This window comes from Camelus bactrianus, chromosome 28, assembly GCF_048773025.1.
Source record: "Camelus bactrianus isolate YW-2024 breed Bactrian camel chromosome 28, ASM4877302v1, whole genome shotgun sequence".
Taxonomy (NCBI): Eukaryota; Metazoa; Chordata; class Mammalia; order Artiodactyla; family Camelidae; genus Camelus; species Camelus bactrianus.
The window spans coordinates 17,491,510-17,506,652 of NC_133566.1; the positions used below are offsets into that span (position 1 = coordinate 17,491,510).

Here is a 15,143-nt window from a genome sequence, read left to right on the forward strand (position 1 = left end):
AAAAGCCTTTTAAAGTAGATACTAATTTATAAAATATCTGCAGTCTGCTAGTGACACCTACTGGTGAGGATTAGCTAGTGTTCTAGAAACAAATTTATTTCTCAGTGCTTTTGAATGTTGATGGTTGCATTACAAGGGGTCTGTGTAAAGCATTAGTAAACAACAGAAATATTTGTATGGCATATAATTACAAGTTTCTTGTGAAAAGGACCCATTAGAAATTCAATCTCCTGAGCCTCAACTCAAAACTAAAATCAGAGTACTGTTTAAAAAAAAAAAAAAGTTAAATGAGCGTAACTGGATGAATGTGGGAAAGGTGCTTTATATAATCTTTCAACATTTCTCATAAAATCCAAATATTTTAAGTTAAAGTAATAAATCAACTGTACTTTTTTAAAGTAAAAGGTGAAAGATTTATTCGATCTGAAAAGAAACCAGCGTCAAATGTACGAATTTTAAATGGAAAAAATGCACTTACTCATTTTTGGTGTTGGTCATACCCAGAAGTTTCTCATTAACAGTATTGGAGTTCAGTGTCAGCTCAGCTGCCTTTCCATTTCCTCCCACAGCAACGTGTGGGTCATGTTGCAGTTTCACACCAGGTGAAAGAAACTCCACTAGAGGAAAAGCTAGTCCAGCCGTTCCTGCCTACAGTTAGTTATTCACAAATCTTTGCTTAAATTTTTTGGTCCTTAGATGATCTCTGTCCTAGGATCTAAGTTTGTAAATTGAAAATTATATTGTAGCTTTTTTAAAAATCCCAGAAGACTCCAAAGAGAATGCATAGAGAAAGCACTCTGCTTGGCAATCAATCAATCAATCATCAAACTGTTTTTATCAAAAAATCGTAAATATTTCATCCATTGTGGAGGACACGTAGGTGGAGATCCCTGTAGGAGATTTGGAAAACATGAGATGCCCATCCTATTTTTCAGTTTTGGAACTTTTTTGAATTTTGAAATGGCTTTCAGACGTATAGAAAAGTTGCAAGAAAAATACAAAGAATATCCAGATTCCCCAATTGTTAACAGTTGCTTAACTGGTTTTACTATTCTCTCATTCTGAGTGTGTATTTTTTCTTCCTGAACCATTGGAGAGTAAGTTCAGACATGATGCCCATAGCCCGAAATACTTCAGTGTGTAGTTCCCCAAAATGAGGACATTCTCTTACAGTGTGATGACAGTACAGTTTTCATGTTCAGGAAATTAAAATGGATAGAATACTATTTTCTAATATAGAATCCTTATTCAAATTTCACCAATTATCCCAATAATCTCATTTATAACAAAAACAATTTGTTTTTCTGGTCCAGGATCCAATCAAGGATCAAAAACCTCATTTAATGATCATGTCTCTTTAGTCTGTGTTTTTCAGCTTCTGTTTCAGAACCTTGACAGTTTGTAGGAGTACCAGCTGGTTATTTTGTAGAACATTCCTCAGTTTGAGTTTATCTGAGGTTTCCTCACAGTTTGACACAGCAATGCATTTTTAGCAGGAATACCACAGAAGTGATGCTGTTTCTTTTCAGGGCACCAGGTTGTGAGACATGTCATGTCAATCTGTCCTACTCCTTGTGGTATTAACTTTGATCATTAAGGTGGTGTCTGCCAGGTTTCTCTGCAATAAAATTACTATTTTTCTCTTTGTAATTAATAAGCAGTTTGTGGCAGATACTTCCTTGTTAACTTTTACTAATTTTAGAATCCGATTGATGGTTCTGAGTCAATTGTAAGTATGATAGTTAACAAATGACAATTTTCTAACTTTATCATTCCTTCTATATTTATTTCTTGGTGTCCTACTGTAAAGGAAGAGGTTTTCTTTCTCTCCTATTGATTGATTGATTGATTGATTGATTGATAATAGACATCCTGATATGTGTAAGGTGATATCTCATTATGGTTTGAACTTGCATTTCCCTGATGATTAATAATGTTGAGAACCTCTTCATGTACTTGTTAGCCATTTGTATGTCTTCTTTGGAAAAATGTCTGTTCACTTCTTTTGCCCATTTTTTAACTGGGTTGAGGGTGTATTTCAAGGAAATTCATAGAAATGAGATTTCTGGGATAAATATAAACGTTTATGAGATGTCACGGGTTGGGTTTCCCAGGAAGTTGACTCTGGGATGGAGCTCAGCATGCAGCAAGTTTATTAGGGAAGGCTGTTGGGATCTACCTGTGGAAAGGGGAATGGAAAGAAATCGGATTAGGCAAAGGGAGAAATGAAGTAGCTATGCTGTGTCAGTGGAGGCCTCAACCAGCCCTCCTGGGAATTCTGCTGCTGGGCTGACACTTCGGAGTCATTTGGACTTGGAACAGGCGGTGGGCATTTGCATCCTCATGTCAATCAGTCATTGGATGCAGGGCATCCCAGGAAGGGATGTGGCCTTAGATGAGGTGGCTCTCTTCAGCTGAAGCCAAGTCCTCCAGTCCTGCATGGATGTCTGGGCATCCCGAGCATCCACTATAGCCTACCTGTTGTGATGCCTGAATCAACTGCCTTGCAGGAAGTTCTGGGAGCAGACCTCTCACCCCCGGATTCGGGTGGGCCTCCTTTTCTGGGGGAAACTCAGTGAAACACACTACAGCTCCTGCCACTGCATCTGGTCTCAGAGCCCCAAACAGTACTCATAGTCACTCTCCTCACCCTCAGGTAGCGCCCCTGCCCGTCTCAGTGTCTCACCTGTTTGCCTGGCCCAGACCCTCATAGTGAGGAGTCTCTGTGCCCTCTAAGCCATGGCTGGTGCACTTGTCTTTTCATAACCAAAATGGGCAAAGAAATAGCAAGAGGCACCCAAGTGAATCATTTTGGGGCCAAACATACTTCTTCCCTGCCCCCAGTATAACCACTGTCTTGCCTCCCGGAGGACAAAGGTTATAAAAAGTGCCCACTGAACTGAGAAGTCATCTTGAGACTGAAAAATAAGGCAGACCGCTCCATATAACCAATGAATCCGTTTATTTGGGGTAATTTACTCACAGGATGGGATCGGAGGACATGATCCGCAAGCATTCGCAGCTGCATTCCCCACCACCCAGGGGCCACTGGGACAATTTTATAGTTAACATAGGGTATGGGGGTACATGCTTGAAAACAGAATGGGAGTTCCCAAGTCAAGATTTATAAATGGGCAGCTAGTCTCGTGGGTGTTAGGAATATGTCAGAAAAGGTTTTCATCATAGTTTGGGGGCTAACAGAGCATAGAAGCCATCTGGTTCTAATGATTATTAAATAATAGGTCTCATTTGTTTATTTTTGCTTTTGGTTCCTTTACCTTAGGAGACAGATCCAAAAAAAATATTGCTACGATTTATGTCAGAGAGCATTCTGCCTATGTTTTCTTCTAGGGCTTATTGATAGCAATGGGGATAACAGGTCTTGGTAAATGAAAGTTCTGTTGTTGGACTTCAGCATAGCCTCCATCCTTGCCACGGTGGCTACTCCACTCATGGCTAGCACTGGAATGTCAGATAAAGAGGCTGGCTGATAGCCACCGGCCAATTGCTTTTTCTTTCCTTTGTTTTTCTTTTTAAATATTAATTTTATTTATTTATTTATTTTTTAATGGAGGTACCGGGGATTGAACCCAGGACCTCTTGCATGTTAGGTATGAGCTCTACCACTGAGCTATACCCTTCCCCCACTGGCCAACTGCTTTTGTCCATTTATTTACCAAGATTAATTTAGCTACTACAATGCCAAATGTCCAGCTTGCCAGAGTCAGAGGCCAATGCTGCATCCCCAACCAGCTAACTATATTCCCTTCCAGCCCAGAAGGTGCAGCGGTTCATTTTGTTAAGTATAAACACATATTCTGAGGATGGACTTGCCTTTCTTGTCCACAGGGCTTCAGCTGGCACCTCTTTGAGTGTTGGAGTTTTGGTTTAGAATCCCACATAACATTGCATCAGACTAGGACTCTTTCTGGTAACCCCATTCTCCTTGCTTAAAAACCATCATTGCCTCTTTGATGTTCTTAGACTACAGTGCTGTCTTCCTAACATGGCTTAGGAGGACCTGGATGTTCTGGTACCATTTAAATATTCCCAGTCTTGCCAGCGTCCATCTCACACCAACAGCTAGTCATCTGGTAGGTCTTTCTGTTCCTCCAGGCCTCAGCACAGGCTGTCCTCTCATAATTAAAACACCTTCAAAGCTACCCCTTGCTCTCACATCTAACTTACCCTTAAGTTTTACTGTAAGATTTAAATGTCATGTCCTCTCCTCCCACCTGACTTACATTCTAAATCTCTGGTGAATGTTCTTGTGTGACCCGGCTACACTATTATCCCTGCCCACATAGAAATGATCACACTGCTTACTGAGAAAGGCACAGATGGATGCACGTGCAATCTTTAATAGACTGTATTGGGCTGTCAATAATTCCTGGCTGACAAAGTGACCAGATGACTGATAAGGCCAGGTCCTCATGACTATAAATCGATCCTATTTTACATTAATGATAACGTTAAACCAGGACTGTACTCTGAACGTTGTTTATATATAAATAAACTGCTGTAGTTCTCTTTGACAGCAAGACATTTATTCAGCTCTCACAGTCGAAAATGCCTGGTGAAGTACACAATTAGACAGACCCAAGCTCTGCCCCTCTGAGCATTAAATAACAAGGCAATTTTATGTGTTCTAAAAAATAGTAACTGCCCTACGGACGTTATGCTCACAACACAATGCCTTGGGTTCAATTGACCCGACCTCAAAACACTTTCCAGGCACTTACTGTGAGTTCAGAGAACAATTTGTTTCCCCTGAGATGAGGGGGTTGGGATAGAGGTAAAAGCAGCGGATTCAAGAAATTGAAACACATGGAGCAGAACTTTAGCTAGCAATGCCATCCCACATTTCCTGCTAAGCATCCGACCATAGTCCGGTGGAGTCTGGGACCTGAGGTTTCTGCCGCTGGCTGAAGCCGCCTCGGGCTCCGACCCAGTTGAGTCCCGCCTCCACACTCCCGCTAGGCCCTGAGCCCCGCCCCTCGCCTCCACGCCCAACCCTGCCCCTACACGGGCCTCGTTGCGAGCCCACCTCCCCTCCCACCCCGCCTCCCTCCTCGCTCCGCCTCTTCTCTCCCGGTCAGGCCCTATGTCCCGCCCCTCGCCTCAACGCCAGCCCCGCCCCTACACGGGCCTGGTTCCGAGCCCCGCCTCCTCCCCGACCCCGCCCCTTCCTGGCCCTGCCTCCATGCTCGGACTCCCCCCTCCTCCCCCGCCTTCCCTGTCCTTTCCACGCCCGGGCCCCGCCTCTAGCTCCACTCCCAGCCAGCCCTGCGCCCCGCCTCCATTTCCCGCCACACTTCCCGGACGCGAGCCCGCCTCCCGGGGGCGGAGCTGCCCCAGGTGCGGGCCCGGGGCGTGGCGGGCGTCGTGGAGCGCCAGGTGCGGCTTCCGCGTCGAGATGGCCGTCGCCAGCCGCGCCGGGGTCTGGCTCCCGCCCGGCCGCCGCCTTCCCGCCGGGGGCCCGCTGCTGCGCGTCGCCCTCTGCCTCCTGTGCTGGGGCCCGGCGGCCGTGGGCGCCGTCCCCGAGCTCGGGGTCTGGGCCGCGACTGTCAATGACGTAAGTGGAGTGTCGGGACCGAGGCAAGGCGGATCTCGGGCCCTCAGGGTCCTCCCGGGGCTCGCTCGGCCCTAGGAGCCCGGCGCCGGGCTTGTCCATCTGGCCGGGCCTGCTCGGGGTCCCCTCTGGGCCTTTTATCTGCTGTGGGCGGGGAGCGCCCCCTCCTCAGGCCCGACCTAGGCGATGGGGAAGATCTCAAGCCCGTGTGCGCGGGGCGGCTCAGCCTTCTGAACCCTGTTACTGCTGATGAGGATCACATTTCCCGGAGTCCTGCCCCTCGCTCGGCTCTGACGTGCTCTGGACAGATCAGGTCCTGCTTTATTCAGACCTGAGCCCGGAACCCCTCGGCACGCCTAGAGGCATCTTTGGATTTGACCCTTCCTCGGCCCGGGTGCAGCCACAAGGCCACACCCGTGAGGCCACAGCGTGGACACTCCAGGGCTTCAGTTTCCGCATAAATTTAGAAAGCGCTTGTGCCGCTTTCTTTTTTTTCTTTTCTTTTTTCCTTTAAATGAGAAGGGAACTTGCAGTAGTCACCCTACCCCTCTTTCCGTCATCTTGGGTTCCTAAACTTCTCCAGGGCTCCTGTCACAGTTCCGGGAGTGTGTGTGTGTGTGTGTGTATGTTTAAATGGGGCGGGATGTATAATTAAGGGATGTTTGCAAGGCTAGTCTGGAGGCATGAGTGCCTGGAAACTTCCTTTCCAGGGCAGGCCATTTGAGAACTTGGCATCCAGTAGTTACATGAACTGATGTGGGAGGAATGCCCGGGTAGAAATTTGGAAAGATTTGCTAAAGAGGGACAGGAAGTCGAAGAGGCGTTATCTCTTGCGTTTCTAGAGTCAGATGATTCATCCAGCTCTGTTCGTGATGAGTATTTTCCACATGTATGGAATCGATGTCCGTATTCTAAGGGGCAGAACTTATATTTTGATTTTCTCAACCAAAAAAAGAAAATAGTGCCAGAGGCTACGCATTCTTCCTACAACAGGAAAGCTACATGGAAGAAAGAGCAGGTATCTCTGAATCTTTAAGACCCAGTGCAACCATTTCTCTCAGGATTCTCCTGCGTTTGTGCCCTATTTTGTATGCCAGTGTTAGAGCCTGCATATCTCCATTATTGAATTTCTCTGAATGGCAAAAAGCAGAACTCAGAGAACCACACTTATGATCTCTCATGCTGCTTCTGTAGTGAATGAGCAATAGCATAAACTAAGCCAGAATAAACTGGAAGCAAATCGGCTGCATACAGATTACTTGTATATCTGAAAAGATCTTTGCCAAGTAGACTTCAGATGGTGTGACTCCAAAGGCCATGGAGAGAAAATGACTTTGCTTCCTGCATGAAGGAGAGAGATTTGTCTTTGAGTCCTGCGTAATCTGCAGTCCTGTGTGACTCAGACCAGTAGCAGTCCATGAAGCTCCTCTTTGCAAAGAGTAGGCTGATTTTTTTCCCATTTCAAGTTGTCAGAACTTCAGAACAGGAAAGTGGAGTTTTCTTTCATTTGTACCGCAAATCTATCAAGAAATGGTTCTTCTGACTGTAAGGGCACCAGTTTGAGTGCCTGCCATGAGCTCTGTACTGCACTGCCCACTACTGTTGCAAGGATGAGTTTTAGACACAGTGCCCTCTCAAGAAGCTTATGCAATAGTAGGGACAGCATCCTCTAAGAACAGATAAATAAACCCAATTACCTCTCCCCACCAAATAAATAAATAAATAAATAAATAAATAAATAAATAAATAAATAAATAAATAAAGTAGGAACAGCAGATCTGTGAATAGTAATTACACACACAGTGGCATTCTAGGGGTATGACTGGAGCACTGAGGGAGTCACCTAGCCCCACTTTCTGGAGTTGGTGCCTGGCCGGGTCTGCAAAGACATTATCTTGGTAAAGAATGAGGGGAGGAGAGAAGCAGCAGTGCGGAAACTCTTGGTGTTTCTGCTGATTGAAGGCAGAAGTGTTTGAGGGGATTTGGGCCACCATAGCCTTCTGTGTGTGAATTTGACCTTGAGCCTGAGGCCAAGGATCTAAAATTAAGGCCCTGTGGGGGCTGAGGCAGGTCACATCAGTGAGGGAAGTGAGCTGGGTCTGGGACGGGGGGCCTCGTGGGGAGGTGGTAGACTGCAGATACATGGCCCTGCTGAGGATGGCAACTGTAATTCGTCTCCAGCTGGTGGACGCTGCAGGGTGGTCACTTTTTTTAAAAAAAGTGCGAAGCCAAAATCCATATTTTTATTATGTCAACTAATTCAAAGCTTTTTTAAAAGGCCCCTTGTGGGCCCAACAAACCCCATTTATAGTTTGGATTAGCCCCCTGCCCCAAAACCCCAGTAGCAACTTTGGGGTATGAACGAGGGAGAGTCATTGAAGGGTTCTAGACATGAAGGCTCATCACCGTGGATGCTGTCTGAGGATGAATTGTAGGCTCAGGTCTGGAAGCAGAAGTACCAGTTACTGCAGAAGCATAGCAGGAAACGTCAAGGGCCTGAATTAGGACAGTGGCGGCAGGAATGGTGAGAATGGGAAGTGTCTGTGAGACAGAGTAGGCATGCCATGGAAACTGGGGGATGGAGGTGAGGGACCAGAAGGAGTCATGGCTTGGGTGGCTGGGGATGGCATCCTCCACAGTCAAGGTGGACGGTGCAGGGAGGGTTGCAGGGGAGCAGAAGGGACGGCATCTGGTTTATTGCCGGTGAGTGTGGAATGTCTGTTGGACTTCCCAGTGGATGTGACCTTTAGGTGACTGGGTGCGTGGATGTGCAGCTCAGAGGCGGGATCTGGGCTGGGAGTTCTATTGTTTACTGTGGTTGAAACTGCGTTGAGAAGAGGGAAGAGGTGATAAAGAGCTGCTTGTCCTATCTGTTTTTCTTTCAATCCTAAACATTTGTTCATTTAGTAAAAATCTCACAGGATTTTTATTTTTGGTGAGGGTAGACATTAAATAAGTAACAAATGTAGGGGCTTTTGAACGGGGCTTTCAGGGGTAAGACAGAAATAACTAGATGAAGAAAGAGCAATAGGGAAGGGTTTTTAAGTAAGTTTCCAGCTTGACCTCTGAGGTTCTGCGGGCAGGAAGGAGTATCGTGTTTTTGAGGAACTGAGATAAGGGCTCGAGAGAGGTGGACAGGCCTTGGTTATGCAGGGTGAGCCGCAATGGGAACTGGTCTGTTGTAAGGACTGAGTGATAAGCCATAACGACATGGGCAGAGGGCTGGTTGTTTTAACCAAAGTGGCTTTATGTTGTGGTGGAGGGGTGTGGCTGAGCGGTAGAGCGCGTGCTCGGCGAGCACGAGGGCCAGGGTTCAACCCCCGAGTGCCAACGTTAAGGAGGGAAAAAAAAACCCACAAAGTGTATTTATGTTGATACCAGGAGAGCAACTGCAGGTGCACAGACAGGTCCTCTATCCGAGCAGCCCCTACCTCCTGTGCACTGCTGGCCCCTGGCCCCTGGCGCCTCACGGCCACTGCAGGGAGTAGACATGAGGAACAAGGCTTTACGCCAGTTAGTGATGTGATCAGATTTACATTTGAAAACTAATCACTCTGGTCATAGGGAGGAGTGAAAAGATTAGAACAATATATTTTCCACAATAAAACTGTACTCTTAAACAGTAGAGAGAAATTTTTTGACAGAATCTTTCTATAATTCTTTGTTTTTCATTTTAGAAATCAGGACCTTTGATATTTAGGAAAACTATGTTTAACTCCACGGAAATCAAGTTTTCTGGTAAGTGTAATAAACTAGTATAATACTAAAATAACAATAAATTGTAAATGAGTAATATGTAATATAATATATTATAAACTAATACATTAACTTTACAAACTAATATAACATAATATTTTATATTGTAAACTAGGCAAATGTTTTGTTTTTAAGTGGTTCTGACATTCTTTAAGTGTTTCTTTTGTTCCCATCAAGTCTTGGTCATTTTCAAGAAGGGATTTTTCTGATCCTTCTCAGGATCCTGTCTTAGAAAATGTAATATGAATCATTCTTTAAAAATTATAGTTAAAGTCTAATAAAGTAGTTCTCAGGAAAAAGTATTTGACTTCTGTGGAATTTGATTCTGAATAAATTCCTTTTATTAATATGTCAAATGCCATGATTGTGATGAAACCTTGGTACCCCTGAAATTTTTCTAAAAATACACATGATCATAGTATGAAATAAAAATTCCTAGACGCTAACAATTTAATTAGGATTTTAGGTCTTATGAAAGTGAAAATATTTGCTAGAGACTGTGTTGTCTGTATAAATTCTGATGTGTCAGGGCTGCCAAGTCATAGATCTGGAGGTTTTCAGTATTTTTAATGGGTTTACATTGGATCATTTACTGTGCTCGAACTCCTCTTAGTGTTTCTAGTAACTTGAGTAGGTAAGTTGGTTGCCAGGGTTAAAGTTTTGGAATAAGGAATAGTTTTTTGTCCAGTAGAGCAAATTGGCTTCGTGGGATCCACAGCCATGGTCCCTTTTCCCTCCCACACCATCCTCTGATCATGTGTGGTCTTTGCTGACTGAGGTAGGCCGGCCATCAGCTAGAAAGCAGAGGCGGTTCAAAGCAGCTCAGTGATATCATAGATCATCAGTGGTGATAAGAGCCTGGTAAGAGGAAATTGAAGCCCATGGTGGGTGAGGAAAGCAATTGGGCATCTAATTGCTTTAATAAATTGATGTCTCAATGTCTAAACAAATAAAATTTAAAACACTAGTGCAGACCAAAAGTAAATTTACGTGGGGGGAAAGAAGTTATATGGACCGATGAAGGACAGAATTTGATTTTTTAAAAGTTAATGTGTAATGTCTGAGATCAGCCTAAAAGGAGACCACAATCAAGACAGCGGTAATAACATATCTAAAGAAAGAAAGAATGAGGCAGCAGAAGGGAGTTAGGAGCCAAAGAATTAAAAAATGAGGGTTTAGTCAGGTAAAAGCTGGCAGTCTCCCAGTGTTGATGGGAGAAGAGGTCTTTCTTGACCTGTGGCTGCGGCTCTAACATGTGGCTGGCGGGGGTGGATGCAGTCCCCGGCGGAGCCTTGTTGTCCTGCTGCCACACTCACCAAGCAGCCTCCTCATCACACGGGCATCCAGGAGGGCATGCGGAAGAGAGAGTTAGTTGATCATTATACTTTAACTTTACAGTTATTGTTTATTTTAAGTGAGTAACTGGGCATTCTAGTTTATAGGTCTACATCCGTGGTGTGGTAAAGGAGTGACTGAGTCTCTGTGTTCTCACAGAGCCAAATTTCAGTGCCTGCAAAGTTAAGCCTTGGTCCCTGGGGTATGTGTCCATGCTGTTTGGTGGATCAGTTGTCTGGCTTTCCCTTAGGTGATCCCTCTTAGCTGCCCCATTCAGGATGCAGTCATGTGGAGCCACTGTTGAAAATCTCTCGGTGTAGTTCATCATATTAACAGAATAAAAGAAATATACCAAATAACCATCTCAATAGATCCAAAAATCCTTTGAAAAAACTCAACACCCATTCATGATGAAAACTTAGAAAACTAGAAATAGAAGGAAACTTCCTCAACCTGATAAAGGACATCTGAAAAATCTATAGATTAACATTATACTGTCAGTTCTTCCTAGACTGATATATAAATTCAGTTCATCCCAATCAAAATCCAAGCAAACTTACATAGAAATTGACTAACTGTTTCTAAAACTTATAAGTAACTACAGAGGACCTAGAATAGCCAAAAGAAATTTTAAAAAGGACAAAGTTAGAGGGCTTTCACTATCTGATTTTTTAACTCAACAAGAAACTACAGTAATCCTAACAGTGTGGGACTGTCATAAGGACAGACACATAGAACAGTGAAACAGACTAGAGGACCCAGAAATAAAGCCACATACATAAGGTCAATTGATTTTCAACAAAGGTGCCAAGGTAGTTCATTAGAGAAAGGATAGTCTTCTCAACAAATGATGCTAGAACAGCGGGGTATCCACACTGAAAACAATCTCAGCTCTTACCTGGATCTTGGACTGAGACAGTCTCTCTTCACCCCTCCTCTCCCCTGCTGAGGCTCATTTACACATATGTTAGACTGCTTGATAACTGTCTCACGGGTCACTGAGGCCCTGTTAATTTTTTTTTTCAGTCTCTTTCCTCTCTGTGCTTCACAATCAGTATTTAATAGTTGTTTTCGCATTCCTTTTGTTTGTTTGTTTTCACATTCTTGTCTGCTAATTCTCTCATCTTTGTCATTTCCATCATCTTTGTCAAATTGACTGATTCGTATCATGTTATGAGTCAAATTTTCCTGCTTTATATACCTGGTGTTTTTGTTTGGATGATGGATATCATGAATTCTACATTCTTGAGTACTATGATGTTGTATTCCTTTAACAGCTTTGTTCTGGCAGATAGTTAAGTTTCTTTTGGGTCTGTTTGATCTTGTCCAATTTTGTTTTTAATTTCTTTTAGGATGGATGGGGAGTAGCCTTTACTCTAGAACTAACTTAGCACCACTGATAGGATGTGACTTTTCTGTGTCTCTCCTGCTTGGTGTGTTTAATGAGACCTCCCTGCTCTGGCTAGTGGAAACTCTAGAACCAATACTGGACTTAACATATAGATGAAATGAACAGTGGTACAGCAATTTTTGGTTAACTGTAATCATTTAATTTAATGAATTTATCTGTCTCATTTTGCATTGACTTTTGGGGGGAATTAGGTAATATTTTCCTTGTTGTTTCATTAAAGTAGCCTATTTTAAACTACGTTCTTGAAACCTTAAGTTTATATTGGAGTGTGTGTGTGTATATATATATATATATATATATATATATATATATATATATATATATATATATATATATATATTTCATTTAAATGAGACTTTCTTTTTCTAAATAGTTAAGTCATTCAGCTGTTCCGGGCCTGTGAAGTTTACCATAGAGTGGTATTTGAAGTACCATACCTGTCACAATGAATATCCTGAGCTAGAAGTAAGTAAAACCGGTTTTTTTTTATGTATGTAATGCTATGAAGGAAAAATTATAAGATCTATTAGCTTACCAAGTGAGGAGGCTAGAAATAGAGATTGTGGTTTTAGAAGTGCCACAGATTTATTTTGGGACTTAAGACGATAAATGCTTTAATTGTATCAAAGTATGTGCTTTCTGAGAATACAGATCTTTTCGTTTACTTGCATCTTATGAAAAATGTTCGTAAACGTTTAAATCAGACTTGTAGGAACCATCGATAAAGGGACTGTGGGTCACACACAAATAAGAATCAACTTCATTTAAGAAATGCAGAAGTTTCACTTCCTTCAAAAAATTAGTAATAGGGCACCTAGGACTTGAGTCAGCAGGAGTAGATTTAGTGAGTTTAAGTAGGTTTGAGAAAGAGGTGAGGAGGGGAAGGGAGACATCGGGGCAAAGAAGAGGGGGAGTGTGAGAGGAGGAAACAGGCTGGGCTCGGCTCCGTGTGCATTTCCTGAGAACGAAGCTCCTCACCTGGATTACACAGCACAGTTGTCAGAGTCAGGAAATTTAACATGGGTAACAATACTGTTATCTAATACACAGACCTTATGCACGTTTTACCAGTGTCCCAACAACATCCCTTTTAGCAGCTTTTATTCCCCCTTTTCTTTTTCTGGAACCAGATCCAATCCAGGATCACATTGCATTTCTGCAGGTTTTTTGTTTTTTTTTTTGGAGGTGGGGGTGGGTAGGGGATGGCTTGCGATACAACATTGGTATGTTTGAAGTGTACAAGCCATTTATTTTTACAAAATATACCTCAATTTGAGTATTTCTCACATTTCCTCAGAACTAAATTCAGGTTACATTTTTGGCAGGCATACCAGAAAATACCGTTTTGTTCCATTTTTGGTGATGTTCACTTTGATCAGTTGGTTAAGGAAATTTCTGCCAGGTTTCTCCACTGTGAAGTTACTACTTTTCTCTTTGTTATTATGAACAATAATTTGTGAAGAAATGCGTTTATATTTGTATGGAAATGTCCTGTTTTATCATCAGTCCTTGTTTTAACATTCTTTGATTTCTTGCCTAATGAGTTATTTCTATGATTGTTAAATGGTGATTTCCTAATTCCGTGTTTTCGTATACATTTATTAGCATTCTGCTGTGAGGATGAGGGCTCTCTTCTTCCCTGTCTTATCTGTCAATCAGTCAATCAATTATCAATATGGAGTCATTGATTTTTACTTTGTTGTGTGATGATAGTCTTCCTTTTTCTATGTATTTTGCATAAATTGTCCCATATTTGGCCAGTGGAAGCCTCTTAACCTTTCCTTGATGACTAGGAGCTGCTATTAGAAGCATGGTTTTAATCATCCATCTAGGAGCCAAGAACCTCACTGTTAGTTGATGTGAATGAGTGTCTTCCCTGTACCAGCTGGGTTTGCCTCCTTTGCTTTATGTTACTAAGTGTTTGATTTATCTTTCCTTGAGTTAAATGCTGCTTTCTTTCTCTGTAAAATCTTTTATATGTGGGATAAAATGGAAGCAGTCCTAGGACAAAATATTTTTTATTTCTCTGTTTACCATTTCCTCATAGTAACATCTTAATCATTTTTCTTACTGCAAGAGAATGCTTATATTATGTGTTACTGTATCTGAGCACATTGAAATGGCTAAAATATTAATGATTACCTCAGCTGTACTTAAAATTATGTTCAAAGCTTTTTTCCTTTCTGTATTTTGTTCTACCACATGTTTCCAAGTGTCCCAAACTGAAATAAATTTTTGTTATTATTTAGATATTAAGTAGAAATAAATGATAACAAATAATTTTACCTTGGGTAGGAGCTGTCACAAAAACATAAACTTAATGCTGATGAAGACTTTTGTGGTCATTATTTCAAGAACACAGAATGTTGGACAACAAAAACTGAAAACCTAGATTGCAACAGCGACTTACAGGTGTTTCCCTCATTGAATGTGAGTACTCGTCTCGCCATGTTGAAATAGAATTTATTTTTCTCCAGTGGATAGAAGTATCAAGTTTAATTATGTTTTATCAGTATTTTGATAAAGGAAGGTGCTTAATTTGTTGATTTTTAACATCAGTTCTTCTGTGTGTGTTGCAGTCATCATAAGAAAGATGTCGGCACCATTGTTCCTTTTCTTTACACCTCTTTGCAGCAGCCTCCTTGAGAGGGGATCCTTTTACCATCCTTCTATGGTCTGCTGTCACGCCATCTCTCACCTCTCTTCTGCCCACCTGAGTCGAACCTTTGCCCCCACAATTCCCTCAAAGCAGCTGTAGTCAAGGTCACAGGCCGTCAATGCTGTTAGATCTCGGGGTCTGTTCCTCTTACTGAAGCTCTGTCAGCATCCTGGACCTACCAGCACTTAACATGCTTGAGCACCCTCCTTTTTTACACTTTTGTTCTCCTAGCCTAGAAGACTAGATTCCAAAATGTTAACAGCAGTCATCCTTGGGCAGTGAGGCTGCAGGTCATTTTAACTTATTTTTTGTTTTCTGTACATTCTAAAATGAAAATGTCTTTAATAAACATTTTTAAAAGGTTGTGTAAAAAATTTTGTTGAGGTGTAATAAACCTACAGTAAAATGTG

The 15,143-nt window shown here is 42.5% G+C and overlaps 1 protein-coding gene across 2 annotated transcripts in view; it reads left to right on the forward strand.

Moving 5' to 3' along the window:
• The first annotated feature begins 5,284 nt into the window (after positions 1-5,284).
• Positions 5,285-15,143, forward strand: part of TMEM87B (transmembrane protein 87B) — a 43,338-nt gene continuing 33,479 nt past the window's right edge. Inside the window, exons 1-4 of one of the 2 annotated variants that reach the window (XM_074354751.1) lie at positions 5,285-5,575; positions 9,250-9,310; positions 12,448-12,539; positions 14,370-14,504. In XM_074354751.1, coding sequence (XP_074210852.1) covers positions 5,417-5,575; positions 9,250-9,310; positions 12,448-12,539; positions 14,370-14,504 — 447 coding nt within the window. In that variant the 5' untranslated portion in view covers positions 5,285-5,416. The remainder of the gene's footprint in view (positions 5,576-9,249; positions 9,311-12,447; positions 12,540-14,369; positions 14,505-15,143) is intronic. The other variant, XM_074354750.1, reaches the window with a different exon arrangement.